The sequence below is a fragment of the Dendroctonus ponderosae genome, unplaced genomic scaffold (assembly GCF_020466585.1).
Source record: "Dendroctonus ponderosae isolate FM_Combo_2020 unplaced genomic scaffold, Dpon_F_20191213v2 Dpon_F_20191213_2, whole genome shotgun sequence".
In the NCBI taxonomy this organism is placed as follows: domain Eukaryota; kingdom Metazoa; phylum Arthropoda; class Insecta; order Coleoptera; family Curculionidae; genus Dendroctonus; species Dendroctonus ponderosae.
In genome coordinates, this window is record NW_026018165.1 from 9,291,088 (window position 1) to 9,305,365 (window position 14,278).

At 32.1% G+C, this 14,278-nt stretch overlaps 4 protein-coding genes across 7 annotated transcripts in view; 2 read left to right on the forward strand and 2 right to left on the reverse strand.

Moving 5' to 3' along the window:
• The window catches only part of LOC109538955 (mediator of RNA polymerase II transcription subunit 13), a 54,857-nt gene extending 53,618 nt beyond the window's left edge, over positions 1 to 1,239 (forward strand). For both annotated transcript variants that reach the window (XM_019906406.2, XM_019906407.2), the window contains exon 27: positions 498 to 1,239. In XM_019906406.2, coding sequence (XP_019761965.1) covers positions 498 to 630 — 133 coding nt within the window. In that variant the 3' untranslated portion in view covers positions 631 to 1,239. The remainder of the gene's footprint in view (positions 1 to 497) is intronic.
• Positions 1,240 to 5,097: 3,858 nt separating this feature from the next.
• LOC109539010 (sesquipedalian-1) lies at positions 5,098 to 7,937 on the reverse strand. Its single transcript, XM_019906520.2, has 4 exons — positions 7,603 to 7,937; positions 6,726 to 6,914; positions 6,374 to 6,508; positions 5,098 to 6,199 (listed from the first exon to the last, which is right to left on the reverse strand). The coding sequence occupies exons 1-4, from the start codon at positions 7,805 to 7,807 to the stop codon at positions 6,012 to 6,014; spliced, it is 717 nt and encodes a 238-aa protein (XP_019762079.1). The 5' UTR covers positions 7,808 to 7,937; the 3' UTR covers positions 5,098 to 6,011.
• A 431-nt stretch (positions 7,938 to 8,368) lies between these two features.
• LOC109539007 (telomerase Cajal body protein 1 homolog) lies at positions 8,369 to 11,344 on the forward strand. 2 transcript variants are annotated; one of them, XM_019906515.2, is made up of 6 exons: positions 8,369 to 9,030; positions 9,455 to 9,732; positions 9,972 to 10,144; positions 10,238 to 10,402; positions 10,804 to 10,948; positions 11,004 to 11,344. In XM_019906515.2, exons 1-5 carry the CDS (start codon positions 8,687 to 8,689, stop codon positions 10,897 to 10,899), a joined length of 1,056 nt encoding a protein of 351 aa, XP_019762074.1. In that variant the 5' UTR covers positions 8,369 to 8,686; the 3' UTR covers positions 10,900 to 10,948; positions 11,004 to 11,344. The 2 variants fall into 2 exon arrangements, with proteins under 2 accessions (XP_019762074.1, XP_019762073.1); XM_019906514.2 differs by lacking the exon at positions 10,804 to 10,948.
• A 1,184-nt stretch (positions 11,345 to 12,528) lies between these two features.
• Positions 12,529 to 14,278, reverse strand: part of LOC109539005 (alkaline phosphatase, tissue-nonspecific isozyme) — a 9,869-nt gene continuing 8,119 nt past the window's right edge. For both annotated transcript variants that reach the window (XM_019906512.2, XM_019906513.2), the window contains exons 7-9: positions 13,260 to 13,458; positions 12,992 to 13,207; positions 12,529 to 12,936 (exon numbers count right to left, since the gene is read on the reverse strand). In XM_019906512.2, coding sequence (XP_019762071.2) covers positions 12,743 to 12,936; positions 12,992 to 13,207; positions 13,260 to 13,458 — 609 coding nt within the window. In that variant the 3' untranslated portion in view covers positions 12,529 to 12,742. The remainder of the gene's footprint in view (positions 12,937 to 12,991; positions 13,208 to 13,259; positions 13,459 to 14,278) is intronic.

Below are 14,278 nucleotides of genomic sequence, written 5' to 3' on the forward strand. Positions count from 1 at the left end.
CGATTTTTAAAACCCTGTATCAAACTGACAGGTCTGAACGGGTTCAAACAGACTGGCCACAATATTGTGGTAGCGTCAGACGAATTTGTTTTGGCTGGACTGTTGATGGTTCAAAAATGTGATCCGTATTCAGGCACGTCAGTCGCTGGATCATGGCGACTAAATTGAGCTACAAAAGTCGCTCGTTTGTTGATGCCCTTACAGTAAATTAAGCATAAAATCTATTATGTAAACAATGAATGTATAAAGTTGAACATTTTTCAGCTTGATGCGGAATTTAGAGATCACCCAACCAATAGAAACACTTGCGTATCATCGTATAAAAGGATAAATGGGACACAGGCCTTTTTATTTGCTTATCACATTTTACTTACAGTCAAAAATCTACTTTGTAATGCAACTGTTTCTAACTTAGCTTCTCACATGAGTATACCATATTTGATTTTATATTTTTTTATTATTTTCTTCGTTTTATTATAAGATTGGTTATTTTTTAGGTATGTGCTCGAGGGCTATAATGCTCTTTCATGGCTGTCCTTCGACTCCAACACAAAAGATCGTCTCTCTTGTTTGCCCGTTCATATGCAGGTCCTAGTTCAACTGTATCACACAGCTGCGGCTCTTTTGTAGAGCGCTGTGTAACTAGGCAGTCACAATTAGACAATTCTGTATAAATTACAACTAATTCTTCCAATTTTGAGTATTTTATGCTTATCGGTCCATAACAACTTTCATTTGAATCCGTTGTTGAATTTCTCTCAATTGTTTTTACATTATCCAGCCTGGTTGGTTAATTGCATGAAATTCAGAAAACGCTTAATTTCAGATCTAAATATATACTGAGAAGATTTTCTTAAATTACACGAAATTTACTAATATTGCAGAAATCGCCTAGAATTGAAAGTTCTATTTGGTTTGGCAGCCGAGAGGTTTCCTTGTATTGTTCAAAAAACAAATATAATAGAATCATTGCACAGCGTAATGCGGTTGTAATTAATGTTTCATTTTGTTATTTTTTAATCAAGTTTAATTATAGCAGAAATTAAGCAATTGAATTGAACCAATTTTAGTATAAAAACTATTACTGAAGGAGTTAACATCGGTTGTATGGTTTCTTTATCTTTCTCTAGATTTATATTACTTTATTCATACGTTAAAATTCCTTAAACTGATCTTAAGTATTAAATTCATTTTTAAGTCGTTTTGTATTGCATTCATAAATCGCTTTATTGAATCGTTTCTAAACTTTTATTTCGATTATTCCAAGTAGTTGCCGCAAGATAAATTATTTTAATTTGTAAATTGGATTTAAAAGTGAAAATTATTTAAATGACATTTTAACACTATCTAGATGGGAAATTATGCGTTTTAGGATATAATAAATATATCGAGAATTTCTGATACTTCATTGACTTACCAAAATATCCTGTATTCACAAATTAAATTCGCAAGTTTTCCAGCATATCAAGAAGACAAGAAGTTGTGTTCGATTGATTTCCACGATACGTTATGTAGATTATATTATAAAATTAATATACGGGGTGTCAATTTAAAAACTTCCCACCCTTAATATCTTTCTTGCAGTTGAAAATATGAAAAATCGGAAAGACTCTGTATGGGGGACCCTGATATAAGGGGGACACTTTAAATGAATATTTTTCCTCCTTGTTTCAACCCCCTAGGACGGGTAGATGTCACCCGGAGAATCTTAAATGGGCGGCAAGTGGCACATCGTTTTAAAGGACGTTCAATTATCTTTACATTAGTTATTACTTTGTTGCTTTTTGTCCAAAGTTTTCCGAATAATCGCGTTTCAAAGTTGTAGAAACAATTGAACTTGCCTGCATTGAGATTTTGGTTTTCAGATTAGTGTTTACACAAAAACAATTGTATTGGGTCTCCTTGTACTACAAATGATTAGGAGGGTAGGTTACACTGTTAAAATTGTTGAATAACAGGAATAAAATCTATTTTAAACATTGATTTCTTATTTTTGATTTTGATCTTATTTCTTATTTATTAATTATTTTACAGTGACAAAATTAACTTTTTATGTGCGGAAGAGAAATTTCTACAATAAAACACATGGGATCTATTTACGCACTATTTTATAAGTTGTTCAAAATATTGTCTATTATCCTGTAAGCAATAATAAAATCTCAATGCAGGCAAGTTTAATTGTTTCTACAACTTTGAAACGCGATTATTTGGAAACCTCTGGACAAAAAGCAACAAAGTAGTAACTAATGTAAAGAGAATTGAACGACCTTTAAAACGATGTGCCACTTTGGTTTTAATTTTTTTCATTTTCATATTTTAAACTGCAAGAAAGGTATTAAGGGTGGGAAGTTTTCAAATTGACACCCGATATAATGCACATAATATACAGCATTAACGTGGACTAAATTGATGGCTTTCGAAAAATATCTGTCTTCTTATATTATAATAATAATATATATTTTTTAAATATCTGTTAAAACCATTTATTGAAATACTCAAAGCGTTGTTGACATTAATATTCTCAGAAAAACGTGTAAATAAGAAGTAATTTTTATTGTAATTTGTCCCTAGTGTTTTTAATTTGTACAAAAGAAAATTGTGATATTATAATTTTAGTCTGTATAAATACAATTTTACGAAAAATCGCCGAATATAATATATAAATATCTTTATATTTTTAAACTGCCAAGTAGACACAGCGTTTTGCAATGAGTAACAAAATAGGTTAGTGATGTATATTGATGTTATGTAACTTAGTTTGTTTGTTTTTTTGTTATTGTTTCAACATTACAATTTTTATCACAATTTTTACATTCTGTGTATTACAGAATATTATAATCCCCAGGGCTAGCTGACTACTTACTTTCAGAATTTCATACTTAAGATGAATATTCCTGATCAAAATACTATTCTCAGTTTTATTTGTCGAATTTAATTTTTCTATTGTATGATTGAATTGTATTTTTAAATATTCAATCAATCAAGAAAGTCGATTTAAAATGACAAAAGCTTATTTTTTCATAAAAATCATACTTATTCTAATTCAAAATTATTCGTTTTTGATAAAAAATTACCTTTTGTGGCTTCAAGTTATGTACATTTTACATTGTTTTTTTTACTGAGCACATTTTAATATTCTTTGTGTCAACATGGATTTCGTTGCTTTTTATTAGTTTGTAAATATAATATTTAATGTATAAAGCAACAACAAAAAGGTAACCTTAATAGACTGAAAATAGGCAAGCACATATGTATCAAACGTTTTGAAGTAGTTTGGCTAGGTAATCTATATCTACAGCGTTGATTTTACTTTTTTTGCATATATAAAACATACACCAAGGAATAAACTTAACCAGCAATATAATCAACTGATGTATCGTGAAATAGCAAACAGCATTTAAACTCTTGGAACATCAAAAATTTAAATGTATGTAAATATAAACATTTAGTGTTATATCAAAATATTTTCTGGGTTAAAATCATTCAAACAGTTTGTATATTTGGATAAATAATTAAATGAAATATAAATTTTCCATGTTTATTAAACATAGACAATTTATCTGTTCTACAGAATGGCAAGATGTACTTGTAACATTCAAACTATCAAATTTATTTGCTATTGTTTGTTACTGTGTAATAAAAATTTATAAAAAAAACCAACTTTCAACTAATTATTTTGTTGATTCATTTTACTAACAAGAACCAGCATTACATACTTATTACTAATGATTATACTTAAACCTTATTCAAATTTTTGTTAAGAATGATTAAAAACTTTCATCATATTCAATTTTAAATTGCCAATTGATACAAACTGTTTATTTAATTAAATAAAAGTACTTAGAACTACTTTAGAAATATGTATACTTAACGTATATCTAATACATAAAATAAATTTGTACACCATTTAAAGCTAGACAGTCTACTACAAGAATGTAAAAAATAAGAAAGTAACTGGGGCCAACATTTTAAATTAAATTAGCAATGCTTCAGAGGTGGTAACTGCGCAGCTAAGTGTGTTTCACACAGGTTGCAATACTTTTAAGTTTAAATTGTAGAAGCGATATACTGAAGATTCTGTTAGCACTGGGTGCTATAATTGATTTGTTAATGTGTAATCGATCTTCCATTTGCGTTAATGGATTTTTTTGCTACCATTCTCCCAAAATGCAAATTGCAATCTGCGGTAAATTCGCTTATGTTTAATCTGTAATTCTCGCTCTTAGACATCGTTCTTTTGGATGCTGTTTTAGCTTTTAAAATGCGCACATTGTTTCGCCAAATACGTCCATAAGAGACCTGATTTAAAGAACAATTTTGAAAAATGAAGCGCTAAGTACCACATGCACACTCAGACTTAGTCCTTCATTTTCAAAAATTCAGTCACAAATTGTTTGAAGAACACGACCAGCAAAATTTTAAATTAGCTACTAATGCAAGTTGGTATATGGTACCATATCGTGTTTCATTAATTTGTTAAAATATGCATGTCGGGCTAGTCCCTTAAGCTACTTGCATTGGAAAATTATGGAATTACATTGCCTTACATTTTAAAACCAATAGCACTAATTCATTACTGTTACAACTGTGAAAATGTGAGTGGACATTTACTTTGTAATCAAATGAAAATATTCTAAATTAGACATCATCTAGTAATTGTTTATTCTGTTAACCAAAATTGATCGTTACTAATAGCTTTTATTCTCCGAGTATGATTTACTTTCACATTCTCTGTGATTTTGTTTGATACTGCGATTGACATTTTACAATTTTTTTATATTGTTATTTAGCTGATTTTAATTGACAGTATTTTGTGTATACAAGACAAACAAATTTATCTGTTTTACCTCTGTATCATATATCTTATCTAAATCATTGTTTCATAAATTTTACTTACGTTTGTTTATATTATTTATATAATACTTTTAATTACATAACGTATGTATGTATAATATATATATTTTTATTAATTAGATAGTTTAGAGCTGATGTGTATGCGAACGTTCCTGAGATGTTAGGAACTCAATTTTGTAAATAATAATAATTGTTGTAAGAATATGTCAATTTTAGGGAATTGGGGAATATAAATTAGTTAAATAAATTGTACATACTTTATTGACATTAGTTGAATTAGTAAAATACACACGAAATGTTAATAACTTTATAAATAATTATATACATATTAATTAGGTATTATTAATAAACCACTCCATGAGTATAATTCGTTGTATTACTCTTTTCTTTCGGTTGATAAAGCACTCAACATTCAGACAATAATTAGGAGAGATCCTTTATTTTACTCATTGTAATATTAAAATTTTCTTCTTTGAACGGTTTATTTCCAATTCTTTAGCTAGAGGAAAATAATCTTTTGAGTATTGGAGAATCACTTTGTGTCAAGTATTAATTGTTCTCAAGTTGTTGGCCGGTCACTTGCAAATCTGCCAAACAAATGCGAATCAAACCAGAACTAATATTTTATTACATTATTGCTAGTGGGTTCCAGGGCACGAAATTTGACATATTAAAATAATAGTAATGATTAAATACATTTAAATACTGGTAGCATAATATTGCAAATCCGAAATTAAATTTTATGTTTAAGTGGCTGGGTTTCTTTAATATATGCAATTGAATTATCCAACGACTTGAGTAAATAGGTTAGTTGTAAATGCATGCACTAAATAAATCTTACAACAGAACATCACACGAAATTTAACTAAACGTACACTTTACATTACATAAAAACAAATACAAAAGAAAATCTAAAATAAATACTAATCCATACATAAACTTTGGCTAGGAGAAGTTGAAATATAGATGATGATTAACACGCGCCGAAGTTTTTTACATTTAAGCATGTTTGCAATGCGTTATTCAAGCGAAGCATTTAGAAAGTTATTCATTCGAAAAATAGTACGATAAATTTACTTCTACATTTACTTTCTAATAATTGGCATCAAATTAATTTCTATAACTGGTCAGTCTGAATAGTTTTCCATATTTTAAAACTAGAAACTGATAAGATTTCCAATCGCATTATCTCTTTTATTTCGTTGTTGCCTTTTCCAAATGTTGAAATCTTGAAGAATGGGCCTTCCATATGAATTATGTAATTCTCTGAATGTTATCACGGTGTTCTTTGGTAATGGTGATGCCGCCTGCTGATCAGGATATCTAGATGATTCATCAGCCTTACCTTTAACAAAAAAACAATACATTCAAATTTCAAACTGAAATCATAATAATATTTATTATCGCATAAATGTAAATACATACATATAAACAATCAGAGGTGAAGAAAAGGGAAACACAAATTATAAGAAATATGTCAATTGAAGAAATTAATAATAAAGATTTATTTTCTACTTACTTTGAGTCGCATTTCTCATACTATAAGGCCTGTGATGAGTGCTGTTATCCGGCTTGTTAAAAGGATTGTGTCGTGTTCTTGGTGGGGCCACTGGAGAGTTTTGCGCCTGAGTAACAGGAACAACTACCGGCGTGTCTAAAACAACAAAAAATTTGCTTTTACCATTTTCAAAACTATCAATTGCGCTTTCCATATCCTAACTTTTCATTAATTTAGACACATTTGTCGAATTAATATCAATATTCAAAATTGATAAGATAAGTACTTCAAACTTTTAGATAACCAATAAGATAGATTCGAGTTGCACCTGAATTACGACATGAAAAATCTCCTCAAATTGTCTCCATTTTACCTTCAATGTCATCCAACTGTCTTTGTAGCTCAGCAACCATTAGCTTCATATAATCGTAGCTGGAACATGCGAGCGACTTCATCCATTGTTCCATTGCCTCTTGAGATTCAGCTCCCAAAATGTATGTTCTATTGTTTGTTCCATGGAACAGGACTTTAAAACAAAACTGTTCTTCCTCTTCAGCTAACTCTGTAACGAAATACATTATTTGTATTGATTATTACATTATACATACTTACTTTTGTCGAAAAAAAATCTTACGAATTATACGAGCCAAAAAACTCATTTTTTCTCGTGTTAAAAAAGCGTGGGGAACAAATGTATTGCTCCATGTCTCGCTCAACTGTAATTTTAATGATTAAGAGATACATACATATTTTTTTATTGTATGATAGTTAATTTTGTGTAACAGAAAGAAAGTTAAAATAGATGCCTACTTTCGAAGCTGATCAGTTTTTCAGGTATTCAGGCCGAGTATATGATATGTCGGAACACTTTTATTTACTTATGTATATGCTTTTGGAGTCATTTCGTCTAGTCAATCTTAATTTGTTAACATAATTGATATATAATCTTTAAAATATATTCATATCTTGTTCTCATATCAATATATCCACATCCAAATAAGCTGCTGTTAAACTTTAAATGATTAGCTATTTAACGAGACACTCGGATTAGATACTCGTTAAATAACTCATAATAGAGTATCTCTGTATATTTATACAGAATCCCTTTAAGCACATATGTAAAGCTATGCAGTTAAGATAAAAATCATAACACAGTTCGGTTTTCTTGAGTACTCGATGTAAAACTGCATAATTACTAAACACCTTGTAGGTATATAACAAAAAAATTAAAAAATACGCGAAATACTCACCTATGGTGCATCCCTCCAGTATTATAACACCCAAAGGTTCCTTATCGCCTTTCTTATCGAAATAAAATAATAAATTGCCTTTGAGAACAAAGTATCTTCTAAGGAAAGTCTTATTAACTTCGCCCCTTTTGTTTAAGTAGCCTTCTTTATCCACCGGCGTGGCTGACACCGCATAAGCACACAAGTTTTTCTCGTTAATTTTCATATTTATGATAATTATATGTGATATTTTTATTAAAAAAACATTTTAATTTACGGGATTTGACAACAATATTCCATGTCAGAAGTGAGGTAACCTTAAAAGCTTGTAGAGAACAATGACGGTTGTTAAGAGTACATACATGTTGGCGTTGACTATCGATATAATATTATATATTTATATTATTATTGTATATATTTATAGTACGATTTTCAGCTCTTTTGTGTCATTTTTCTGATACATCTATAGTGGATAAAATACCTCAATATTTTTCTATTTCTCTGCGAAAAGTCACATTTTAGTTGCACTTATTTTTGTATGGTAAAATTTATCACATTTACTACAATTTTGTTGAATTCAATGGTGACCATCATTTTTTCGTGTTTAACTGCAACTGTTAAATTAAGAATTAAATAAAGAAAAATTTACTCATCTCTCGCAAATACTTGCTTTGTCTAGCAACAGGGCTAGTCGCATTGTACCATAGATGAATACAAATACAACTGCATTGTACATTGTATTCATTGTATCATGAGTTGCATACATAATTAAAAATCATATAGGCAACGATGTTTTAACCGTCGAATGTCAATTATGTCATATCCATTTTTCCGAAAATTTGGGAATCGTTTAATTTATCATTCCAAGTCGATTTCACTATTACAAAGTTGAAAATCCAGCAAACGCTAATATAAAACTAATCATTCATATTTTCCATCGCGTTGTACAGTTTGTAAAGGCTGAACGTGACTTGCGGTATTGAAACGTGCTAGTGTGATATGTGTAGTGTCTTTGACGAGAAAGTGCCAAGGAACTGTCTGTAACAGTGTGATTATAAACATTCCCAACGTTTTTTTCCTTATTTAAGGTAAATACGGCCATAAAATGGAAGGCGAGGTTTATACTGAGGCCCCTGCAATGGCCTACGCCGCATATAATTTCGAGAATACAGCACTAGAACTTGCAAGAGCACAATGGCCTAACTATGCCGATCAGCACTACTTAAAGGGCTGTAAGTGGTCCCCAGATGGTACTTGCCTCCTTTCAGCCATAAGAGGAGGCGGTATGAACGTATTTGAGCTCCCGCCTGACTTATATTCTTGCGACAGTGTTCTTCAAAGTCGTCCGATTGTTCCATTAAATCCAGCGATATCTGTACCAGAAGCCGGATTGATATACGACTATATTTGGTATCCGGGCATGAATAGCAGTAATCCAGCAACTTGCTGGTAAGAATGCATTTTGATGTTTTATTTGCATAAAGATCATATCATGAACAAGTGAATTTTTGCTTTGTAAATAATTGCTTCTATTACTTCTATTACTGATACACCTACTTAGATATAGGTACTAACAGGCTGCCCGAGAAAAAGTTTCTAATCTCTCAAGTTCGGTTAGATGCAAACTAAAACAGTAGGAAGTCGAGTGAATTCAAATTCGAAGTCATGTCGAAAGATCTGAAAGCGTTTTTTATTCGCTCAACTTGTTTGCATTTTGCACTACTTTTTTCCCATTTAACCAACGTATCATTGACGGTTTCTGCTGTCCCGATGGTTCTTATCTTGGGCCCATGTAAACAAGCTTGCATTAAAGAGCCCTATAACAATTTCGTCTTATTACATGTTGAAAATTCACGATATATTATATTTTCAGCTGGCTTTCGAGCGGACACGAAGGACCAATCCACCTGTGGGATGCTTTTACAGGAGACCTGAGATGTTCCTATAGAGGATACAATGCTGTAGATGAATTAGAAGCCGCCATGTGTTTAACATTCTCCGCTGATGGACAAAGTGTGTTTTGCGGCTACAAGAAAAATGTGAAAATCTTTACTACAGGTCGCCCTGGAAGAGAATGCGATGAATATCCTATTTCACACCAGGCATCATGTATAGTTGCAAGTCAGGCTCAACCGGGTGTTGTTGCCATAGGTAAGAAAATAATCCAAAGAAGTTCCAAAATGACTTAAACTCAAACCGACACAAGTTAAAATTGAAATTTTTAATAAATTCAACAAAAATCAGTTAAATTTAATTTCTCAGAAGGTCTCTTTAATGGATTTTAGTTTAAAGGCAAAATTCTATGTCAAAAACGATTGTGATCCGGTGTATATTTGCAAGAGGGAATTTCTAGAAATAAATAAAAGTAAAATAAAATTTATAATTTTCAGGCACGGTAAGAAACACAGTTGAACTTGTCTCCCAAAGCGATGGTACCTTTCGACATCTGTGCAAACTTCAGGCTCATAAAGGAGGCATTACTTCGATGGTTTTCTCATTGGATGGTTCGCGTCTGTACACTGGAGCAAGAAAAGACAAGGAGTTGATATGTTGGGACTTACGTGTAAGATACTACTGGACTTAATACGTATTCAAGGAAAATATACCATGCCGTTGCGAGATAAAAAGTGTTTTAATAATTTCATTATATTTTCAGGTGCCGGGAAGGCCAATGTTTGTTCTAACCAGGGAATGTAATACCAATCAGAAAATCACCATTGACTTATCCACTGATAATAAATGGCTAGTGTCCGGAGGTAGTGATGGTAAGGTGCAAATTTGGAACGTCAGCGAACAGCATTATCCCACAGTTCACATGCAGGTAAGAATCATAGGTTTATATTTTATTCCTGGCTGTAAGTAATTATTTATTCTTCAACGAATGACTGTCTGGCAAGTATAGGATGTTTTAAATGCTATATTATATAGACAGTCTGACATGTATAACTATCATTAGTACCTGTCGGCAGTTACTTTCTCGTATAGTTTGGAGCTTTGAGGTCGGTACATCTACTTGAGCTGCAGGAATTGGTTTTACTGTCTTTAGGGAATTTGGCACACCATTCTGAATAAACATGAGCAGGTCATTCTTCCACGATGTTGTACTAACGCTTGTTTTATGCGGTTCGCATATTTAAAACATCTTATTCTATTGAATGACGCTAAACATCGTGTAGTCAATCTTGTATACAAATAATTTTTGTACATTAGACATATTTACAGGCTGTTATACAGTTGGTCTTCAAGTCACGTTTCGTGACCCATCAGGACTTAAATCGAGGACTATTAATTTATTTATTTCCACATAAAATCACTTAAAAATCAACTAATTATCCTAATAGGACTCGATGACATAGTTCGACTATCGGTAAATGACACTCATTTAAATCGCCTGCAAATATTCACTGGAGTTTACGTTTCAGATGAGTTTGCATAACGATAGCTGTAATGGGGTGAGCTTACATCCTTACAGGCCCATTCTGGCGACAGCAAGCGGTCAACATCACGCAATCGATCCGTTGCATCACTCCAGGACGATGCCCGTGTATGAGAATGCTTTGTGCATGTGGTGGGTGGGCACCCAACAGGAGGACCAGGACTTGATCACTACAATCATAAAAGCTGCTACTCATGCTTCTTAATCTACTCAATCTTTGTAAATTATTGCCTTACGAAAGTGATACCTTATTGATTTTTTGAAACGTGGGTGACAGCAGTTCTGAGCTGTTTTGTGGTTTTCAATAAAGCATATTTCAATGGAAAATCGTTTCATTAAATGCTGATTTTGTGGAATTTTCAAAAATACTACCCCTTTTACGTAGTGTCATGTGTATCTGGTCGTTTTATCAATTAAAAGTATTATTGATTTTGATTGATTCTGTCTATTTTGCCTTTTTTGCACCTTGCTTGCGATCATGGTGTTTGTGATCGACACAAACTTTTGCTTGCGATCATCGAAATGTCTTAATTTTTTGCCGGGTTAATAAAGGCATCTTTCTGATTTGACAAACAGTTTTTATGTTAGTTACGTTTTTATTATTTTTTTTCGACCGTCTTCAAATCGTTTTTGCATGCGGAATGACGCTGCGTCCGATATGAATTCGTGGAGTGCGGTCTTTGAAAGAAATTGATCGAAGGACTTATTATAAGGACTTACATTTTGAAACTAGAAATTGTTGGTTTTAATGGGTCTCAGATAATTAAAAAAATACAATTTCAGAAAAAGCACGATTGGACTGAAATTTTGCGGCATTATTAGCGAAAATATTACACTCTTTTAATTGCTGCATCATGCGCTTTTCTACCTCGATAGGTTTTGCAGGAATGTATTTTTTGAAACTAATCCTGTACAAACTTCCGCTCTTTATGGGCTCTCAGATGATAAAAATGTGTAGAATTTAAAGAAAAAACGTGATTGAAAGGACTTTTATGTATTATTAAAGAAAATTTCACTTTTTCTAATTACCCAACATGCGCTTTTCTAGTTCGATAAGTCTCACTCCGAAGCAAATAACTGTTTCTAACAGGCATTTAGTTATCAGACTATGAATAGTGAAAGAATATTTAGTTAATTAAAAATCTGTGCCATTTCAAAAAAACCTCAATGAACTGAATTTTATGGCATTAGTAAAGGTAATTACACTCCTTGCAATGCATAATAATGCAAACAGACGTGTACTATTTCAGAAAAAAGCGCGATTGAATTGAATTTGGTAGCAGTAAAATCAATTGCACTGCTTGAAATGTCACATGAGCGTTTTCTAGGTGGATAAGTTTTAATAATAATAACTCCGAAGCAAATAGCCGCTCGTAATAGGCTTTCAAATAATAAAACAATTGGAAATTTAAAAAAGGCGATTGAACTGAATTTTGTGGCAGTCAAGGAATTTGCAGTAATACTACGCATTACCGCATTACACGTAAAGTCGAATAATAAGCGTGCAAAAGTGCGATATATCAATTTTTCTTACTTTTATTTACTCTTTTAACTACAAATTGCCTATTATTCTATCATTCTTATTACTAAATAGCAATACGTCTATGAGATTAAAAGCACCGTTTTATAATAGGTATACTTCCCAAGTAGATGCAGCAAAAGCGACAAACATTTTCCATAATATAGAATTAAATGGGCATTATTTTAAGAAACACTGCAAGACGATTAACACATTAGCTGGTATATGAATAGCAGAAATACACCGACTATTGGGACCCAAGAGCAATGGTAATACATTGCTGCTGATTCCTCAGGGTCCGCTTCATATCCTTCAAAAACACCAATCTGCAACGCGTAACTGATGACATATGCAACATAACTTTGTTCATGGACGCTGTTGAATAAATGTGCCATAGGACCTATATTATTATTAAATTAATTAATTAGAATATTCATATTTTTGTTGAATACTACCGGTAGCGTATACTAGTACATCCGTTCCACTGTGAGTAACTTCGTCATTATAAACGACAGCTTGTTGAGAATATTCGAAATCCGTCATGTTTTCTGTAGTTGGATCAACTCTTTGAACAGTATCATTTTCAACGTAAAACTGGTAATTATTAGGTCCTCCCGTTCCATAGACAAGATTTGTGTACGGTCTTTCGTCCATTTCCGATGTAGAGTAGCCTGAAAGGTGTAGATGAATAAGAGAGTGTCCTAGTTTATATTTATTTCATACTTAGTACTCCTTGAGTTCTATCTGGGTATCCAGTCAGCAACATTGAGTGTGAATGATCACTGGTGACTATAATGAGAGTTTCCAGTTCGTCGGTCATATTGAGGGCCACCTCAACAGCATCGCTTAGAGCGGCAGTTTCATCCAGAGCTTTTCTGGCATGACCTCTGTGGTGAGCTTGATCTATGTTGCCACCTTCCACCTGTATAATAATGCGTTTTTACTAGGGCTCGGAATTTTTAAAAATCTGATATTCGAATAGTAGTTTTATGGTTTATTCGAATAGTAAAATTATTCGAATACTCGAATACTCGAGTATTCGAGTATTTCTATTCGTATTCGTTAGATATTCGAGTGTTTGTTTTCCGTTCACCGTTTTCCAAGAAGAAAAATCTTTATCTCATATCATTTTTCGGCAACTAGCCGCAACGGATAAAAAAGTGTCTTTGTCGGCACATTAATTGTAACAACGCGTTTGCACCTTGTGAGTTTGATAATGTTGATGTATTCGAGTATTCGAATATTCGGATATTCGGATATTCGATTATTTGGATATTCGAATATTCGGATATTGGAATATTCGGATATTCGAATATTCGTTATGACTACACATAATTATTCGCTTTTCGAATATTCGAATATTCGAAAAGCGAATAATTATGTGAAGTCATAACTCGAATATTCGAATATCCAAATATTCGAATATCCGAATATCCGAATATTCGAATACTCGAATACTCGAATAATCGAATACTCGAATACACCAACATCACAAGGTGCAAATATCTTTATATGCACTTTGTATACTTTTATAGAATAAATTATTCATATTCTACAAGCATTTAAACCAATACCCATATATTTACAAGCAAATGAAAATAATCATATTTACTCTCCTGCAAATGAATGTAAAATTACGTCTGTGTATTCTGGTGATACGCGTCATCAACTTTTGCGCGGTGTTACAATTAATGTGCCGACAAAGGCACTTTTTTATCCGTTGCGGCTAGTTGCCAAAAATG